Source organism: Oncorhynchus tshawytscha, linkage group LG25, assembly GCF_018296145.1.
Source record: "Oncorhynchus tshawytscha isolate Ot180627B linkage group LG25, Otsh_v2.0, whole genome shotgun sequence".
Taxonomy (NCBI): domain Eukaryota; kingdom Metazoa; phylum Chordata; class Actinopteri; order Salmoniformes; family Salmonidae; genus Oncorhynchus; species Oncorhynchus tshawytscha.
Genome location: NC_056453.1, coordinates 15,591,988 through 15,611,384, shown reverse-complemented (window position 1 = coordinate 15,611,384; position 19,397 = coordinate 15,591,988). Strand labels below are relative to the sequence as shown.

Genomic DNA, 19,397 nt, shown 5'->3' with positions numbered 1-19,397 from the left:
AGGAGTGGTTATGGGAGAAAGGGGGATACAAATATATCTATTTTATGTTCAGTGAATTGAATCAGCCTAGCTCAGTCAGTGCTGTGTCTGTAGTTCAAAGGAGAGTCTCAGCAAAATGTTCAAGGCCTTTGAGCATCTTATTGTGACACACTCCTACAGTAGTCTTAGGTTATCTAGTCTCTGAAGGTCATGTTTAGGTGGCATGAAACAGGAGAAATGTAATTGCTATGGTGTGCTCTACTCTGCTGAACACCACCCTTCTAACACAGCAGGGGCTACTGGCTAGCTAGGGGTAGTTTCTGGACTGGGCTTCAGTACACGGTATGGCGCTTAGAGATGATGTCACACATGCACACATCCTCCCTGTCCTCTGACAGGAAACTGCTAGCTGCAGTTTCCTGTCAGTGCTCGGTGCCCTTGGCTCTCTGTAGGTCTCTGTCACAGCGTCACAGCCCAATATAGCACAACCAAAGTTAGCACACACATTCAAACACCCATGCGTACACACTCTGTTTCCCCTTGCCGCTGGTATAGAGGATCCACCTGCTCCAGAGTAGGCTTTACCCCCCCCACCCAAACGGGCCACAGTGTAACTCCTATGTTTTGTCGTTTGGTTCTGAAACCACCATCAACCACTAATTAACTTGTCATTTTAGCAGATTAACTTAAGATAGTAATGTATAAATATGTATATTTTATAAATTAGCTATGAATATATAGCACAACAATGGCAATAAATATATAGCACATATACACTGAGTGTACAAAACATTATGAACACCTGCTCTTTCCATAGCATAGACTGACCAGGTGAATCCAGGTGAAAGTTATGATCCCTTATTGATGTCGGTTGTTAAATCCACTTCAATCAGTGTAGATAAAGGCGAGGAGACAGGTTAAGTAAGGATTTTTAAACCTTGAGACAATTGACACGTGGATTATGTGTTCCGTTCAGTGGTTGAATGGGCAAGACAAAATATTTTAAGTGCCTTTGAACGGGGTATGGTAGTAGGTAACCGGCGCACTGGTTTGTGTCAAGAACTGCAACGCTGCTGGATTTTTCATACTCAACAGTTTCCTGTGTGTATCAAGAATGGACATCCCGCCAACGTGACAACTGTGGGAAGCATTGGAGTCAACATGGGCCAGCATTCCTGTGGAACGCTCTCGACACCTTGTAGTCCATGCCCGACCAACTGAGATTGCTCTGAGGGCAAACACTATTGCTGATGATGAACCTGAACATGTTCAACATGTATGAGCAGTGTCTCCGGTAGCTTACTTTTATTCCGCTAAAACACCATTTGTAACAGCTTATAGATAATAACCTAGCAAATTACAAAGGTTGTCACTCCGCTAATAAAGCCTAATATCACGTAAGTGTTAATGTAATTTAATTATGCCAATGTGTTTTCATTAATTGAAAACCCTTAATCTATTTTATGAGAATTTCTAAGATTCTTGTTTGCATAAAATAGACGGAGACTAGCCATTTCAATAATAGGTAACAGAATTTATTCTCGGAGCGCGCTGCCACGTTACCACGAGCGACAGTTTATATACAATAACATGACGTCATTTCATTGCTTAACAGAATCCCCTCCTCTCGACCGGGACAAAGTGAGGTTAAAAGTTCATTCTAACTTACTAACACACTCCCAGGTCACACAACATAATTGAATTAACTTTTGACCCCTCAACATTATCGATCACCACTTAGCTGACAGTTCAAATTAACAGAACCTAGGAATGCACTCACTTCCTTATCTAAAACACCCCAGAGCACAGTTTCGTCAGTTCAACCATAGGTTAACTACCTTATCTGTTTACTTAATCCACAAACCATTTCTTTCTTCCTAGTTGGAATGGTGTTCAGTAACTTTAATTACTCCTTGTCTGTGTCACACAATCCCTTCTTATGAACTCATATTGTTAATCAGATAATAATAAAACGGAGCATAAGTTTACTTAGTTACAGTTCCATTTAAAATTATTTGTTCAGTCATTTAATCATAATTTTCCTATCAGTAAGCCATTTTAGCATTTGAATGCTGAAGGTGTCGCGCATATGTGCAAGATCAGGAACAGGCCTCCTACCGCGCGTTGGCCAGCGTGTGACGCTGGGCACAGTGCGCAGTTTGACTAGGCCACTGATATTGCCTGGGGATGTTCTGCATGCAAAATGACTTGTAGATCAATGACTGTTCACATTTTACATGCAGATTGACACTAAAGGAGAGGTCGCATTAGTTATTTTCGGAAGGTAGAGACATTGTAATATGAGCCCCAAAAAATTGGGAACCTGGAATTTGTAGTGTTCGAATCGATTTTCGGACCAATGCGTGCTACATTTGGATGGGTTTGTGGTCCGCGGACCGATGCTTATCGGTGAATCATAACATCCCTACTGGCTTCCCTACTGGCTTCCTGTCAACTTTACTGTGTGTTGTGTTATGTTAGAAGACGATCAAACTTGACTAGAGGAAGTAAAAGTCGTAACTAGTTTTGTTATGTTATTGTTGGGCGTTAACTTCCTATGTTTGTGTGTCTGTGTGCAGGTATCCGCTACAGTGAAGAGGTGTCTGTTGATGAGGTGAAGGCTCTAGCCTCTCTGATGACATACAAGTGTGCCGTGGTCGGTAAGTCCCTCTCCTTCCTCTATGTTCACATCTCATTCATGCCTTGATGCTCCTGAATTCATGCAAATATACACACTTTTTCTTAGCATTTTCGGTGAGCTGTTTTCAAAGCAATGATGTGTGTGTGCGTGTTTGTGTGTGTTCTTAAGCCCCAATTTTTAAGCTTTATTCTCTCTCTCCAGATGTACCCTTCGGAGGGGCTAAAGCTGGTGTCAAGATCAACGTCAAAAATTACTCTGTAAGTCCATCAAACACGCACAAACATCCCCGTATACAGTGCATTCGGAAAGTATTCAGACCCCTTGACTTTTTCCATTTTGTTACAGCCTTATTCTAAAATGTATTTAAAACAAATTATAATTCTTAATCAATCTACACACATAATGAAAAAGCGAAAAAAGATTGTGCATTTTTTTTTGCAAAAAAAGAAAAACCCTGGATAGACTCCACAGACACATCACCACAGACCACCATTGCCTTCAGGAGGTTTTGCTGTGCGTAGGGGTTGCGGTCATACATTCTCCACCCCCATACTGAGAAAAATTCCTAATTCGGATTCAGAAATGGGGAATATGCTGGCAAAAAAAGAACAGTGAACCTGGGGTGGTCATTGAACAAGGCGCGAACCAGAGCAATCCGATGGAAACTCACGTTATCCCGAATGACAACATATGGGGCTTTCTCTGGTTGCCCTGGCTCCCCTTCCTGTTGAATAATGTTATTGTGCAGATGATCTAGAAATTGAAGGAGTTGTGCCTTGTTGTATGGACCCACTTTGACATGGCGGTGGAGGACGCCACGATTGATGATTGCTGCACATAGGGTGACGTTGCCTCCACTCTGGCCAGGAACTTGTATGATGGCATCGTGACCAATGATGTTACGCCCCCTTTTGTGCATTTTTGTTAGGTTGAACCCAGGCTCATCGATGAAGATGTACTACTGTGGGTCAGCCATGGCATCTAGCTCAAACATTCTCTTCAGAAGTTAAATTTTTTTTTTTTAAACACACATTTTACTGTACTACAAATACCGTACTGTAGTGTACTACTGTACTGGAATGAAAGGATGTGTACTGCAGTTACTGTATCACGTTACTATACAGTACTGTATTGATATGCTGGAGAGATGAGCCATACTCTTCATACTGTTAAAAATCTGTACAGTATAGCAATTACCTGCACATATTGGAATCATTGCTCCTTAACTCTGTTTGAATTCCTTTCCAAGGCACACGATACAGCTGCTTTGTCCTTGTGTTTCTTCTGAACGATCTGTTCCATGGTGGAAATGCTGATGCTGTCAATTCCTTGGAAGACTACCTGGTCTTCAACTATTTGGGTTTGAATTTCCCTCAAACGAATGTCATTATTGGCAATCACCATATTCACCAGGGCAGTCTCCTACTCAGCTGTGAGAAGTCTCCGCCTACCTCCAATAGATGATCGCCTCTCAGTTCTGCAAAAATAAAATGGGATGGTCATCCATTACTGACATCCATTACTGACCTATGGTCATCCATTACTGTGGTAAAAACTACACTGAGAACAAAGTGGAGATTCAGTCTATATGCACTACAACATTACATGTATCACAGTAACAACATGGCAAATGACCCGTTTTCCCTTCTGAAAGTACGGACAATGGATGAAACCATGTAACGGCTTAGGTTGGGTTGCACTAGCTGTCCAGCTTCTCTCATAGTCCTCCCATGTATGAGCACATGATGAACTAGGGTGGCATGGATATCATCAGAGATGACTTGTCTTTGTTGTTGTTGTCGTCCTCTTCCTCTCTGTTATCTTGCAACATTGTTAGGATCCATTGTTCCAAAGCACATGGACATGCCTCTAGGCCCTATTTATTTATTCTGCAATTCTGATTGAGGCTTAATGTTTGCACCTGGAGAAAGATATGCTCTTTGAGTTTAGGTTGTGATGACTTGAGTAAATTATATTGAGAGCATGCATTTTCTGAATGAATATATAGTACAATGAAGGATTTATTTGGCAATATTTGTGTAAGGTTTTGCAGAAAGACTTTTGAATATTGAAACTAGAGGTCGACCGATTCATCGGAATGGCCGATTTCAAGTTGTCAAGTGTCTGTGTGCAGCGGGTAGGATGGAGTCAGGCGCAGGACACAGAACTGAGTAAAAACATACTTTACTCGAAAATAAGACCAAAAACTAATTCCATGCAAGGAATACAAAATCCAGCTCTACACAAACGAGGGAACACTTAACAAACACCTTCAAAATCTGGGGCACTTCCTGTTTGAAATTTCATCTTGGTTTCGCCTGTAGCATCAGTTCTGTGGCACTCACAGACAATATCTTTGCAGTTTTGGAAACGTCAGAGTGTTTTCTTTCCAAAGCTGTCAATTGTATGCATAGTCGAGCATCTTTTCGTGACAAAATATCTTGTTTAAAACGGGAACGTTTTTTTATCCAAAAATTAAAAGAGCACCCCCTATATTCAAGAAGTTAACAAGCGCATTCGCGAAAAAAGCACTGTCGTTGCACCAATGTGTACCTAACCATAAACATCAATGCCTTTCTTAAAATCAATAGACAAGTATATATTTTTAAACCTGCATATTTCGTTAATATTGCCTGCTAACATTAATTTATTTTAACTAGGGAAATTGTGTCACTTCTCTTGCGTTCTGTGCAACAGAGTCAGGCTATATGCAGCAGTTTGGGCGGCCTGGCTCGTTGCGAACTGTGTGAAGACCATTTCCTCCTAACAAAGACCATAATTAATTCCCCAGAATTGTACTTAATTATGACATAACATTGAAGGTTGTGCAATGTAACAGCAATATTTAGACTTAGGGATGCGACCCGTTAGATAAAATATGGAACGGTTCCGTATTTCACTGAAAGAATAAATGTTTTGTTTTCGAAATGATAGTTTCCAGGTTTTGACCATATTAATGACCTACGGCTCATATTTCTGTGTGTTATTATATTATAATTAAGTCTATGATTTGATAGAGCAGTCTGACTGAGTGGTGATAGGCAGCAGCAGGCTCATAAGCATTCATTCAAACAGCACTTTCCTGCATTTGCCAGGAGCTCTTTGCTGTGCTTCAAGCATTGCGCTGTTTATGAGTTCAAGCCTATCAACTCCCGAGATTAGGCTGGCAATACTATAGTGCCTATAAGAACATCCAATAGTCAAAGGTATATGAAATACAAATGCTATAGAGAGAAATAGTCCTATAATTTCTATAATAACTACAACCTAAAACTTCTTACCTGGGAATATTGAAGACTCATGTTAAAAGGAACCACCAGCTTTCATTTTTCCTCATGTTCTGAGCAAGGAACTTAAAGGTTAGCTTTTTTACATGGCACATATTGCATTTTTACTTTCTTCTCCAGCACTTTGTTTTGCATTATTTAAACCAAATTGAACATGTTTCATTATTTGTTTGAGACTAAATTGATTTTATTGATGTATTATACTAAGTTAAAATAAGTGTTCATTCATATATCGGCCAATTAATCGGTATCAGCTTTTTTGGGTCCTCCAATAATCGGTAGCAGCATTGAAAAATCATAATCGATCGACCTCTAATTGAAACGTGTGGAAACAGGTGAATAGTGTTTACGGTTATGGGAAACGTGTGTGTGTGTGTGTGTGTGTGTGTTTTTGGGAATGATGTAAGAGTATGGGTTTTTGTGCTACAGGAATCAGTTTTTGTGTTTAAGCAATCAAGAAAAACTGTAAATGGAAAAGTTTGGAGGGGGAGGGGGGCTTGGTCAGGGAGGTGACCAAGAACTCAATGGTCAAAGCTCTAAAGTTCATCTGTGGTGATGGGAGAACCTTCCAGAAGGACTGCCATCTCTGCAGCACTCCATCAATCAGGCCTTTATGGTAGAGTGGCCAGACGGAAGCCACTCCTCAGTAAAAGGCACACGACAGCCCGCTTGGAGTTTGCCAAAAGGCACATAAAGACTCAGACCATGAGAAACAAAATTCTCTGGTCTGATGAAACCAAGATGGAACTCTTTGGCCTGAAGGCCAAGCGTTATGTCTGGAGGAAACCTGGCGCCATCCCTCTACCATAAGGTATGGTGGTGGCAGCATCATGCTTGGGGATGTTTTTCAGCAGCAGGGACTGGGAGACTTGTCAGGATCAAGGGAAGGATGAATGGAGCAAAGTACAGAAAGATCCTTAATGAAAACCTGCTCCAGAGAGCTCAGGACCTCAGACTGGGGTGATTGTTCACTTTCCAACAAGACAATGACCTTAAGCACACAGCCAAGACAATGCAGGAGTGGCTTCAGGACAAGTCTCTGAATGTCCTTGAGAGGCCAGAGCTTGAGAGGATATGCATAAAAGAATGGGAGAAACTGCGCAAATCGAGGTGTGTAAAGCTTGTAGCGTCATATCCGAGAAGACTCACACAAGTGTGTGTGTGTGTAGTTGTGTCATGTAGGGGAAAGAGCAGCCAGGTCACTTGTGATACAAGTATTCAGTATTCGACATCCATCTATGGCTGAGGGAGATGATGTGGAAACCTGCTACGGTTTAGCTAAGGTGTTGTGGACGGGGATGATGGATGGGCATAAGCATCTCTCTCTGATTTTAAAGGTTGGAAGTTCGAATCCTGCGATAGCATCTGTCTCTGATTCCAAAGGTTGCAAGTTTGAATCCAGAGAGACATTTTTTTATATTAAAAACATTTAAGCCTATTCCAAACAACCCTTACCTTAATGCCTGAACTTAACCCTATCCTTAGAAATTCAGAGTTAAACTTAACCTTAAACGCTTAGAAATGTTTGGAACAACTTTGAAATTTGACCTTTGAGAAACAAGGATTAACGTCTAATTCTGACATGAGTCTGAAAACTGGTAGTGAAAGATTGGCCTGCTTACTGGCTCTTCTCCACCACAAACACACATGCACTGGGTTTCCGTTAGCTGTTAATAGACTGTTTTTTAAAAACATTTTTAAAAAGTAGATAAATAAAATTGCAGCCGGACAAACCGGGAGAAGAAGAACAAATCCCATTGTTAGCCTATTAATTGATGGAAATACCAGTCGATGAAAATACTTTAGACTGGGCATGCTTATCGGTCTCTGGTGGAATTAAATTGCCGCGTGTGCACAGTATATTCGTTATGTAGTCCTATCTTTTTCATCACACGTGTATGGCATACAGAGCCTTTGAGTGGAAAATCTGTCAGACAGCGTGAGAGCTGCTGCTACAGCATCGCAAACAGCAAATACATACAGTGCCTTGCAAAAGTATTCATCCCTTGGCGTTTTTTCTATTTTGCTGGAATGTAAATGGATTTTTATTTGGATTTCATGTAATGGACATACACAAAATAGTCCAAATTGGTGCAGTGAAATGAAAAAAATTATTTCTATCAAAAAATTATAAAAAAAATAAAAACGGAAAACTGGTTCGTGCATATGTATTCACCCCCTTTGCTATGAAGCCTCTAAATAAGATCTGGTGCGACCAATTACCTTCAGAAGTCACACAATTAGTTAGATCGCACACAGGTGGGCTTTATTTAAGTGTCACATGATCTGTCACATGATCTCCGTATATATACACCTGTTCTGAAAGGCCCCAGAGTCTGCAACACCACTAAGGAAGGGGCACCACCAAGCAAGCGGCACCATGAAGACCAAGGAACTCTCCAAACAGGTCAGGGACAAAGTTGTGGAGAAGTACAGATCAGGGTTGGGTTATAAAAAAATATCTGAATCTTTGAACATCTCACAGAGCACCATTTAAATCCATTATTAAAAGATGGAAAGAATATGGCACCACAACAAACCTGCCAAGAGAGGGCCGCCCACCAAAACTCACGGACCAGGCAAGGAGGGCATTAATCAGAGAGGCAACAAAGAGACCAAGGATAACCCTGAAGGAGCTGCAAAGCTTCACAGTTGAAATGGGAGTATCTGTCCATAGGACCACTTTAAGCCGTACACTCCACAGAGCTGGGCTTTACGGAAGAGTGGCCAGAAAAAAGTAATTACTTAAAGAAAATAATAAGCAAACACGATTGGTGTTCACCAAAAGGCATGTGGGAGACTCCCCAAACATATGGAAGAAGGTACTCTGGTCAGATGAGACTAAAATGTAGCTTTTTGGCCATCAAGGAAAATTCTATGTCTGGCGCAAACCCAACAGCTCTCATCACCCCGAGAACACCATCCCCACAGTGAAGCATGGTGGTGGCAGCATCATGCTGTGAAGATGTTTTTCATCAACAGGGACTGGGAAACTGGTCAGAATTTAAGGAATGATGGATGGCGTTAAATACAGGAAAATTCTTGAGGGAAACCTGTTTGTCTTCCAGAAATTTGAGAATGGGACGGAGGTTCACCTTTCAGCAGGACAATGACCTTATGCATACGAAAGCAACATTTTAGTGGTTTAAGGGAAAACATTTAAATGTCTTGGAATGGCCTAGTCAAAGCCCAGACCTCAATCCAATTGAGAATCTGTGGTATGTCTTAAAGATTGCTGTACACCAGTGGAACCCATCCAACTTGAAGGATCTGGAGCGTTTTTGCCTTGAAGAATAGGCAAAAATCCCAGTGGCTAGATGTGCCAAGCTTATAGAGACATACTCCAAGAGACTTGCGGCTGTAATTGTTGCAAAAGGTGGCTCTACAAAGTATTGACTTTGGGGTGTGAATAGTCATGCACCCTCAAGTTTTCTGTTTTTGTGTCTTATTTCTTGTTTGTTCCTCCCCCCCCAAAAAATATTTTGCATCTTCAAAGTGGTAGGCATGTTGTGTAAATAAAATGATACAACCCCCCCAAAAAATCCATTTGAATTCCAGGTTTAAGCAAACAAAATAGGAAAAATGCCAAGGGGGTGAATACTTTCTCAAGCCGCTGTAGGCCATGGAAGGCAGGCTACTTGATTCCGTATGTGTTATTTCATTGTTTTGATGTCTTCACTATTATTCTACAATGTAGAAAATAGTAAAAATAAAGAACACCCTTGAAAGAGGAAGTGTGTCCAAACTTTTGACTGGTACTGTATTTAATTGTTTGAAACCGGAATGCCGTACTACATATTATGAGCATGTCTTACCTTGCCTCAAAGTAGCCTAGCCAAAATCAGACCATATCCCTGGAGGAAATTATTTTATATATACTTTCTTTCATTGTCCAGGAGCCAAAGGCACAATCCTAGTCATATTAGCAAGCCATGCAAGTTATTGCAGATTAGATTTCCCCTTTTTTCTAAATTTCAAACGGATATTTTCATCTGCCGCATGAAACCTCTCGCATGTGCAGTGAGCTTTTGACAACAGTGTTTTCCCACTAATTGCATTAAGGAACGAACATTCGTACGTAGCCTACTTCCTTGTGCACATTGCTGCGCTTATAATGTGAAGAAATAATAGTTGATCAACATTTTAAGCTAAACATTTTGATCTGCTGCTTTCAACTCATTGCTTTAAATGTTTTTATTTTTAATGTAGCCTAGGCCTACTGGTTGTTTGAATTTGGGCTCTATCGTCCCACAACTGTCCCAGAGTCTGTTCAGAATAGGCTATTCCTTTCTCGGCAATCTGACCAATAGAATTGTTCAAATGTTCTACTTTGGGGACAGTAGCTTGACATACAGTGCCTTGCGAAAGTATTCGGCCCCCTTGAACTTTGCGACCTTTTGCCACATTTCAGGCTTCAAACATAAAGATATAAAACTGTATTTTTTTGTGAAGAATCAACAACAAGTGGGACACAATCATGAAGTGGAACGACATTTATTGGATATTTCAAACTTTTTTAACAAATCAAAAACTGAAAAATTGGGCGTGCAAAATTATTCAGCCCCCTTAAGTTAATACTTTGTAGAGCCACCTTTTGCTGCGATTACAGCTGTAAGTCGCTTGGGGTATGTCTCTATCAGTTTTGCACATCGAGAGACTGAAATAGCTCAATCTCAGTGAGGTTGGATGGAGAGCATTTGTGAACAGCAGTTTTCAGTTCTTTCCACAGATTCTCGATTGGATTCAGGTCTGGACTTTGACTTGGCCATTCTAACACCTGCATATGTTTATTTTTGAACCATTCCATTGTAGATTTTGCTTTATGTTTTGGATCATTGTCTTGTTGGAAGACAAATCTCCGTCCCAGTCTCAGGTCTTTTGCAGACTCCATCAGGTTTTCTTCCAGAATGGTCCTGTATTTGGCTCCATCCATCTTCCCATCAATTTTAACCATCTTCCCTATCCCTGCTGAAGTAAAGCAGGCCCAAACCATGATGCTGCCACCACCATGTTTGACAGTGGGGATGGTGTGTTCAGGGTGATGAGCTGTGTTGCTTTTTTACGCCAAACATAACGTTTTGCATTGTTGCCAAAAAGTTCAATTTTGGTTTCATCTGACCAGAGCACCTTCTTCCACATGTTTGGTGTGTCTCCCAGGTGGCTTGTGGCAAACTTTAAACAACACTTTTTATGGATATCTTTAAGAAATGGCTTTCTTCTTGCCACTCTTCCATAAAGGCCAGATTTGTGCAATATACGACTGATTGTTGTCCTATGGACAGAGTCTCCCACCTCAGCTGTAGATCTCTGCAGTTCATCCAGAGTGATCATGGGCCTCTTGGCTGCATCTCTGATCAGTCTTCTCCTTGTATGAGCTGAAAGTTTAGAGGGACAGCCAGGTCTTGGTAGATTTGCAGTGGTCTGATACTCCTTCCATTTCAATATTATCGCTTGCAGTGCTCCTTGGGATGTTTAAAGCTTGGGAAATCTTTTTGTATCCAAATCCGGCTTTAAACTTCTTCACAACAGTATCTCGGACCTGCCTGGTCTGTTCCTTGTTCTTCATGATGCTCTCTGCGCTTTTAACGGACCTCTGAGACTATCACAGTGCAGGTGCATTTATACGGAGACTTGATTACACACAGGTGGATTGTATTTATCATCATTAGTCATTTAGGTCAACATTGGATCATTCAGAGATCCTCACTGAACTTCTGGAGAGAGTTTGCTGCACTGAAAGTAAAGGGGCTGAATAATTTTGCACGCCCAATTTTTCAGTTTTTGAAATATCCAATAAATGTCGTTCCACTTCATGATTGTGTCCCACTTGTTGTTGATTCTTCACAAAAAAATACAGTTTTATATCTTTATGTTTGAAGCCTGAAATGTGGCAAAAGGTCGCAAAGTTCAAGGGGGCCGAATACTTTCGCAAGGCACTGTATGCTAGTGATGTTGCTGTTCGTTATTGATGTTGTTGGCACAGGAAAAGTAAATGTGGCAGTTATTCTAAGGTCTTCAAAGTGCGCATCAGAATTCGGTAAGAAGGACCACACATCGTTGCATCCTCGAGTTGCATGTTCTGTTAATATGATTTACCATCATCTACATGTGATTTCTGTCACCCTGAGCACTGTGGGTGGGTGCCCTAATCAGGTTACGCACCCAATGCATATGGGTCCAGTACATTTCTGAAATGTCCATTAAATTAAAATGCTGCCGGTCAAATGTCCAGGGCCACGGAAACCCTGACACGCACACACACACACACACACACCATAGCAGGCGATTATGGTGGGAACGCTCTGATGCACAGGAAGCATATCTTACTCCCTGTCACATCAGTGATATATTCCAGTGACCCCTTTACACACACACACTTTCTGTCTTTTCCCCTCCAGCATAGAAGAAAATCAGAGGTTTAGTCTTATCCTATTAGCATCTCCTCATTTCTCCTGCTCTCTACACATAGACACTCACCACAGAGCAAGATATAGTGTTTATTTATATCCTTTGGCGTTAGGGCTGTTTGCTATGGCTTTCTGTTATAACATTGTCATAGATAGACTACATGACCAAAAGTATGTGGACTGCTCATCGAACATCTCATTCCAAAAGCATGGGCATTAATATGGAGTTGGTCCCCCCCCTACTATAACAGACTCCACTCTTCTGGGAATGATTTCTACTAGATGTTGGAACATTGCTGCGGTGACTTGCTTCCATTCAGCCTCAAGACCATTTGTGTGGTCTGGTGCTGATGTTCGGCGAGTAGGCCTGGCTCACAGTTGACGTTCCAATTCATCCCAAAGGTGTTCGATGGGGTTGAGTTCAGGGCTCTGTGCAGGCCAATGAAGTTCTTCATCACCGATTTTGACAAACCATTTCTGTATGGACCTCGCTTTGTGCACAGGGCATTGTCATGCTGAAACAGGAAAAGGACTTCCCCAAACTGTTGCCACAAAGTTGGAAGAATTGTCTAGAATGTCATTGTATGCTGTAACATTAAGATTTCCCTTCACTGGAACTAAGCGGCCTAGCCCAAACTATGAAAAACAGCCCCAGACCATCATTCTTCCTCCACCAAACCTTACAGTTTGCACTATGCATTGGGGCAGGTTGCATTCTCCTGGCATCCACCAAACCCAGATTTGTCCGTTGGACTGCCAGATCACTCCAGAGAACGCATTTCCACTGCTCAAGAATCCAATGGCGGCACTCCAGCCGACAACTTGGCATTGTGCATGGTGACCTTGGGCTTGTTTGCGGCTGCTTGGCCATGCATACAGATTTCATGATTCTCCCGACGAACAGTTCTTGTGCTGACATTGCTTCCAGAGGCAGTTTGGACCTCGGTAGTGAGTGTTGCAACCAAGGACAGACAATTTTTACCTTGCTACGCGCTTCAGTACCCGGCGGTCCTGTTTTGTTAGCTTGTGTGGCTTACCACTTCGCGGCGAGCCATTGTTGCTCCTAGACGTTTCCACTTCACAATAACAGCACTTACAGTTGACCGGGGCAACTCTAGCAGGGCTGAAATTTGACGAACTGACTTGTTGGGAAGGTGGCATCCTATGTCGGTGTCGGTGCCGGTGTCGGTGTTATTTTTTTGTCCATTAAAATAACATCAAATTGATCAGAAATACAGTGTAGACATTGTTAATGTTGTAAATGACTATTGTAGCTGGAAACGGTAGATTTTTAAAAATACAATATTTCTACATAGGCGTAAATAGGTCCATTATCAGCAACCATCACTCCTGTGTTCCAATGGCACGTTGTGTTAGCCTTTTAAAATGATAAACTTGGATTAGCTAATTGATCATTAGAAAACCCTTATGTTAGCACAGCTGAAAACTGTTGTGCAGGTTTAAAGAAGCAATACAACTGGCCTAGTTTGTGGGTTCGATTTAAAGTCCCAAAATGGACGGAAACAAATAATATTCTTCTGAAACTCATCAGTCTATTCTTGTTCTGAGAAATCAAGGCTTTTCCATGTGAGAAATTGCCAAGAAGCTGAAGATCTCGTACAACGCTGTATACTACTCCCTTCACAGAACAGCGCAAACTGGCTCTAACCAGAATAGAAAGGGGAGTGGGAGGCCCCGGTACACAGCTGAGCAAGAGGACAAGTACATTAGAGTGTCTAGTTTGAGAAACAGATGCCTCACAAGTCCTCAACTGGCAGTTTCATTAAATAGTACCCGCAAAACACCAGTCTCAACATCAACAGTGAAGAGGTGACTCTCAATTATTTCATCAAACAGCTCGCTTAAAGCATCAGACAAGCTCACTGTAGTTGATTTTGTTAAAACACATAAGGTGTGTATGTATAACAACAACAAAATACACGTTAAGAACTTACGACCAATATTTTTTGACGGGGACAGCCACAGTGTCTCCACTAGTATGTCCTTCAGCTGGCAGAGACAAAGGAAACCCTTCTCTCAACCCACCCCTCCCCCTCTCTCTCCTTGTGCACACTGTGATCAATCAATTCTCTTTATCGCTCTCCCCTTTCTTTTTCTCGCTCTCTCTCTCGCCCTCTTTATTTCCCCCCTCTCTCCATTGCGCTCTCTCTCGCCCTCTTTATTTCCCCTCTCTCTCCATTGCGCTCTCTCTCCCTCTCCCTCATCTCAATTCAATTACATGCAAAGGGCCTTTCTTTATTGTCATGGGAAACGTGTTTGCATTGCCATATCAAGTGAAATAAACAAACGTGAGAACACCAAACAATATTAACAAAAAACTATTAGAAATGAAAAGTTAACATTTCTCTCTCTCTCTCTCTCTCTCTCTCTCTCTCTCTCTCTCTCTCTAGGACAATGAGCTGGAGAAGATCACTAGGAGGTTTACCATTGAGCTGGCCAAGAAAGGCTTCATCGGTAAGCGTGACTGTGTGCCTCACACAGTCTTACGTAGCCAGTTGTCCCCTATGATCCTGTATGCTAATGACTGTGACGTGTTAAATCAAAACACATAGAGATGTCTCTCCCTTACATGTAATAATAGTGATGGGGTAGTAGACCCCCCTTCCAGTCAGTCAGCTCCTCCTCCTTCCTCCCCCCTCTGTCCTCCAGGTGTTGGGAACACATGAGAATGTCCCTCGCTACATACCACACCCTGTTTATACCACAGAGAGTCTGGTATTTAGACATGTCTCTCTCTCTCTGCCATCAGGGTATAGTGGGCATTCAGAAACCTCCAGTCAGCCACTGTACAGTATTAAACATATAGTAAGCATATACTGTAGAAACTAACTAGTTGGTGTATATTTAGAATATGTACAAGTAGGGTTGCAAATTTTGGGGAATATTCAAAGGTTGGGAATTTCCTTGGGAATTAAAGGGAATATATGTGAATTAACTGAATTATATGGGAATTAACCAAAATATATGCAAATTTTTATTAATACTATTTAAATGTAGATGTTTTTTGCATTGGATATATTTACAATATCATATGGAGACAGAAACATAAACCTTTTACCTTATTATAAGTAGACATAATTGCAAATGATTAAACAATTTAGTTTAATTGAACTTTAATTAAATTATTTGACTCTTCACATGGGATGATCACCAATGATCCATCGCACCGCCCAAAAACGTTTTCAACATACATCTGTAAAATGATAGTCTAGAAACTAAAGCTTTGGTTGTCTTCCTCTCAGGCTTCCATGTCTTCCTCTCAGTCTTCTATGTCTTCCTCTCAGGCTTCCATGTCTTCTCTCTGGACCTCCTCAATGTCCACCTCTTGAACATCAGAATCTGAGGCCTCATCTTCACTGTCACTTTCTAACTACGTTGAGGATGGCTCGTTTTCAGGCTCAAAAAGCCTAAAATTTGCATGGATGGCCACCAATTTTTCAACCCAAACAAGGACCAGTTGCGCTCTAAGGCCGCTGATGTTGGTGGGATTTGGAGGATGATGGAGGCAACAGGGGAAATAGTCTCAGATCCTCAAAGTCCCTTCCACCAGGTGGCTGATGAGATATGTTGGCAGGACTGCCATATTGCATCTCCATCCCAAAGCCCTTGCTCGGAAGTGTACTTCATCAGACTGCCAAGAACCTGTCCCTCATCCAGGCTAATGTGGCGAGACATGGTAGTGATGACACCATAGGCCTTGTTGATCTCTGCACCAAACAGGATGCTCTTGCCAGCGTACTTGGGGTCCAACATGAACGCTGTGGCGTGTATGGGCTTCAGACAGAAATCTTCACGCTTTTTGATGTATTTCAGAATTGTAGTTTCCTCTGCTTGGAGCAACAGTGAAGTGGGCAGGGCATTACGGATTTCTTCTCTTACATCTGCAAGCAGAGTCTGAACATCAGACAGGATGGCATTGTCTCCCTCAATCGGTGCAATGGCTCCTGCTATAGGTTTCAGGCTGCTTACCACTCTCCCAAAAAACATCATCCAGGAGGGTCCTCTTGATGGGGCTGTCCATTTCAGCAGACTGTGATATGGCAATTTCTTTGAGAGACTCCTTCCCCTCCAGGAGACTGTCAAACATGATGACAACACCACCCCAACGGGTGTGACTGGACAGCTTCAATGTGGTGCTCTTATTCTTCTCACTTTGCTTGGTGAAGTAAATTGCTGCTATATCTTGATGACCCTTCACATACCTAACCATTTCCTTGGCTCTCTAGCTGCAGTGAAATGTCTCCACACATCAAATAGTGCCTGTGGCATTTTCCTGTAAAGATTAGATTTTTTTGTTGTAAAAAAACAACAAATACAATTCCATGTACAGATAAATAGCTAAGCAGTTAGATTAAACAACTCCTTTGTAAGATGATAAATGTTTTAAAGTGGAACATGTATGGAAACAGGTGAATTAACACTCCTCAGTTAGCAGGCTCCAGCAAGCTAAAACCTATATGGCAGAAAAAACTAACTAGCAGAAATTGTTAACAAATTCTAAATGATTTAAACACACTTTGATGGAGGCTACTATTTACTAGTTAACAAAATATTATGTATGTCATATAAAATATATTCACCCCATCCAGTATTGTAATCAAAACTTACCAGAAAGCATGTAGTCCTAGGCTCAGACAGTATAGTAGTGTGGGCTCAATTGCATCTCCATCGTGTGCAAGATCTTGAGAATCAGCTGTACATGTGATGGAAGAATGCACTGTGCATGCAGAGGGTTGCAATTCCATTGAATTCTGGATAGTTTAACCAAAATATGTCAGAAGACCAAGAGTTGCCTATGTGTATCCCACAAAAAATGTTCACTGTTATAAGATAACTTTTTTGATGAATTTAAGCAAAATTCCCTAAATTCCGGAAACTTACCAGAAGATTTCCAACCCTTTGCAACCCTATGTACAAGTATAGAGATATATTAATACGTTTATCTCAAACATGTGTAGTGTTTGATTGTGTATGTTTGTGAGCAAAAAAAGCTGTGTGTGCGTACGTACGGGAGATAAATATATAGGGTGTGTACATGCTCCCCTTCCTCACATATACCTTTACTCCCCTTCCCCCTCCTCCCCTTAGGGCCAGGTATTGATGTGCCTGCTCCTGACATGAGCACCGGAGAGAGAGAGATGTCCTGGATCGCTGACACATACGCCAACACCATTGCACACACTGTGAGTTACCGCACACACACAACACACACACACTGATCCCAACACGACCAAAGTCATTATTGTGTAGTGTTTGGCCATTCATTCCCATACTGAGCTCAGAGTAACCTATGGCCAGTCAGTGCCTCAGTGTGGTGCGTGTACAGCCCTAATGCCAGGCTGGATACTGACAGAGGGTTACATATTCCCCACTGAGAGGTGAAAATAGGTACAGGGCATATGTGGTCACTCTTTCTCTGTTTAAATCCCTCCCCCTCTCTCTGTTTTTATCTCTCCAGTTCTCCTTCCACTACAGTAGTAAAGACCCTTAGTTGTAGTTTGCAGGGTGTGTAGAGGGAGACGGATTACAACTCTCAGGCCCTCTGTGCGCTCCATCTACAAATGACATAGCTTTAAAAAAAAAAACGACTCATTATGTGATTAGCGAATCCTCACAGAGCCTTGCTCAGGCCGATCCCCTCGAACACTCCATATACGGTGCCTTAGGAAAGTATTCAGATCCTTTGACTTTTTCCATGTTTTGTTCCATTACAGCCTTATTCTAAAATTGATTAAATTGTTTTTATCCCCTCATCAATCTACACACTATACCCCATAACGACAAAACAGAAACAGGTTTTTATAAATTTTTGCTAATGTATACCGTAATTGCTGGACTATTAAGCGCACCTGAATATAAACCGCAGCAACTGAATTTAAAAAATATATGTATTTTGTACATAAATACGCCGCACATGTCTATAAGCCGCAGGTGCCTACCGGTACATTGAAACAAATTAACTTTACACAGCCTTTAAACGAAACACGGCTTGTAACAAAAATAAATAGGCTTTAACGAAATACGGCTTCTAACAAAAATTAAACAGCAGCCTACCAGTAAAGTCATTGGTCACTATCTTCCTCCTCCTGTGCACTGAAACCACTGAAGTCATCTCCTTCGGTGTCGGACTTGAATAGCCTCAGAATTGCTTCATCCGATGTTGGATCGTTTTCATTGTCGCTCTCGTCACTTTCATCCGGAGGCAAATTCCCCGCTGAACTGCCCTCAACAACACGCAGCAGTCCAGCCTTTCGAAACCCGTTGATGATAGTGGATTTTTTGACAATGCTCCACGCTGTCAGGACCCACTGGCAGACTTGACCATAAGTGGCTCTTCGCATGCGGCCCGTTTTAGTGAAGGATTTCTCCCCACTTGTCATCCAAGCCTCCCACTGAACACGGAGCGCCACCTTAAATGCACGATTTACACTGATGTCCAGTGGCTGCAAATACTTTGCTGTGCCCCCAGGAATCACAGCTGGAATTGAGTTTGTCCTCTTGATGGCTTCTTTCACAGAATCTGTTATGTGGGCCCTCATGCTGTCCAACACGAGCAATGCCTTGTTCTTGTGAAAGAATCCTCCCGGTCGCTTGCCGTAACACTCCGTATACCATTCATGCATTAGGCCTTCCGTCATCCATCCTTTCTTGTTGACTTTCATAACAATTCCTCTCGGGATTTTTTCTTTTGGCATCATCATGCGTTTTAAATATCAACATCGGTGGAAGCTTTTCTCCCGATGCGGTGCAGCTCAGAACACAGGTGAAGTGCGTTTTATCATGCCCAGTTGTTTTCAGCGTGACGGATGAGTCGCCTTTCCTGTTGACAGTCCGAGTGAGAGGCAGGTCAAACGTCAGAGGAACCTCATCCATATTTATGATGTCGTGCGGGCCGATGGAATGCTCCTCTATCTTTGCATCAGTGAATTTGTGGAAGTTTGAAACTTTTTCCTCGTAGTCGGGAGGGAGCTGCTGACACAGACTCATCCGTACCCTGATGGACAGGCCCTTACGTCTCATAAATCTTAGACACCACGATGGTCCACCTCTAAAATCCTCAAA

At 41.9% G+C, this 19,397-nt stretch overlaps 1 protein-coding gene across 1 annotated transcript in view; it reads left to right on the top strand.

Moving 5' to 3' along the window:
• LOC112224307 (glutamate dehydrogenase, mitochondrial) overlaps nt 1-19,397 on the top strand; it is a 43,772-nt gene that overhangs the window by 3,455 nt on the left and 20,920 nt on the right. Inside the window, exons 2-5 of the mRNA XM_024387795.2 lie at nt 2,559-2,639; nt 2,822-2,877; nt 14,726-14,789; nt 17,424-17,518. Of these exons, the coding sequence (XP_024243563.1) occupies nt 2,559-2,639; nt 2,822-2,877; nt 14,726-14,789; nt 17,424-17,518 (296 nt within the window). The remainder of the gene's footprint in view (nt 1-2,558; nt 2,640-2,821; nt 2,878-14,725; nt 14,790-17,423; nt 17,519-19,397) is intronic.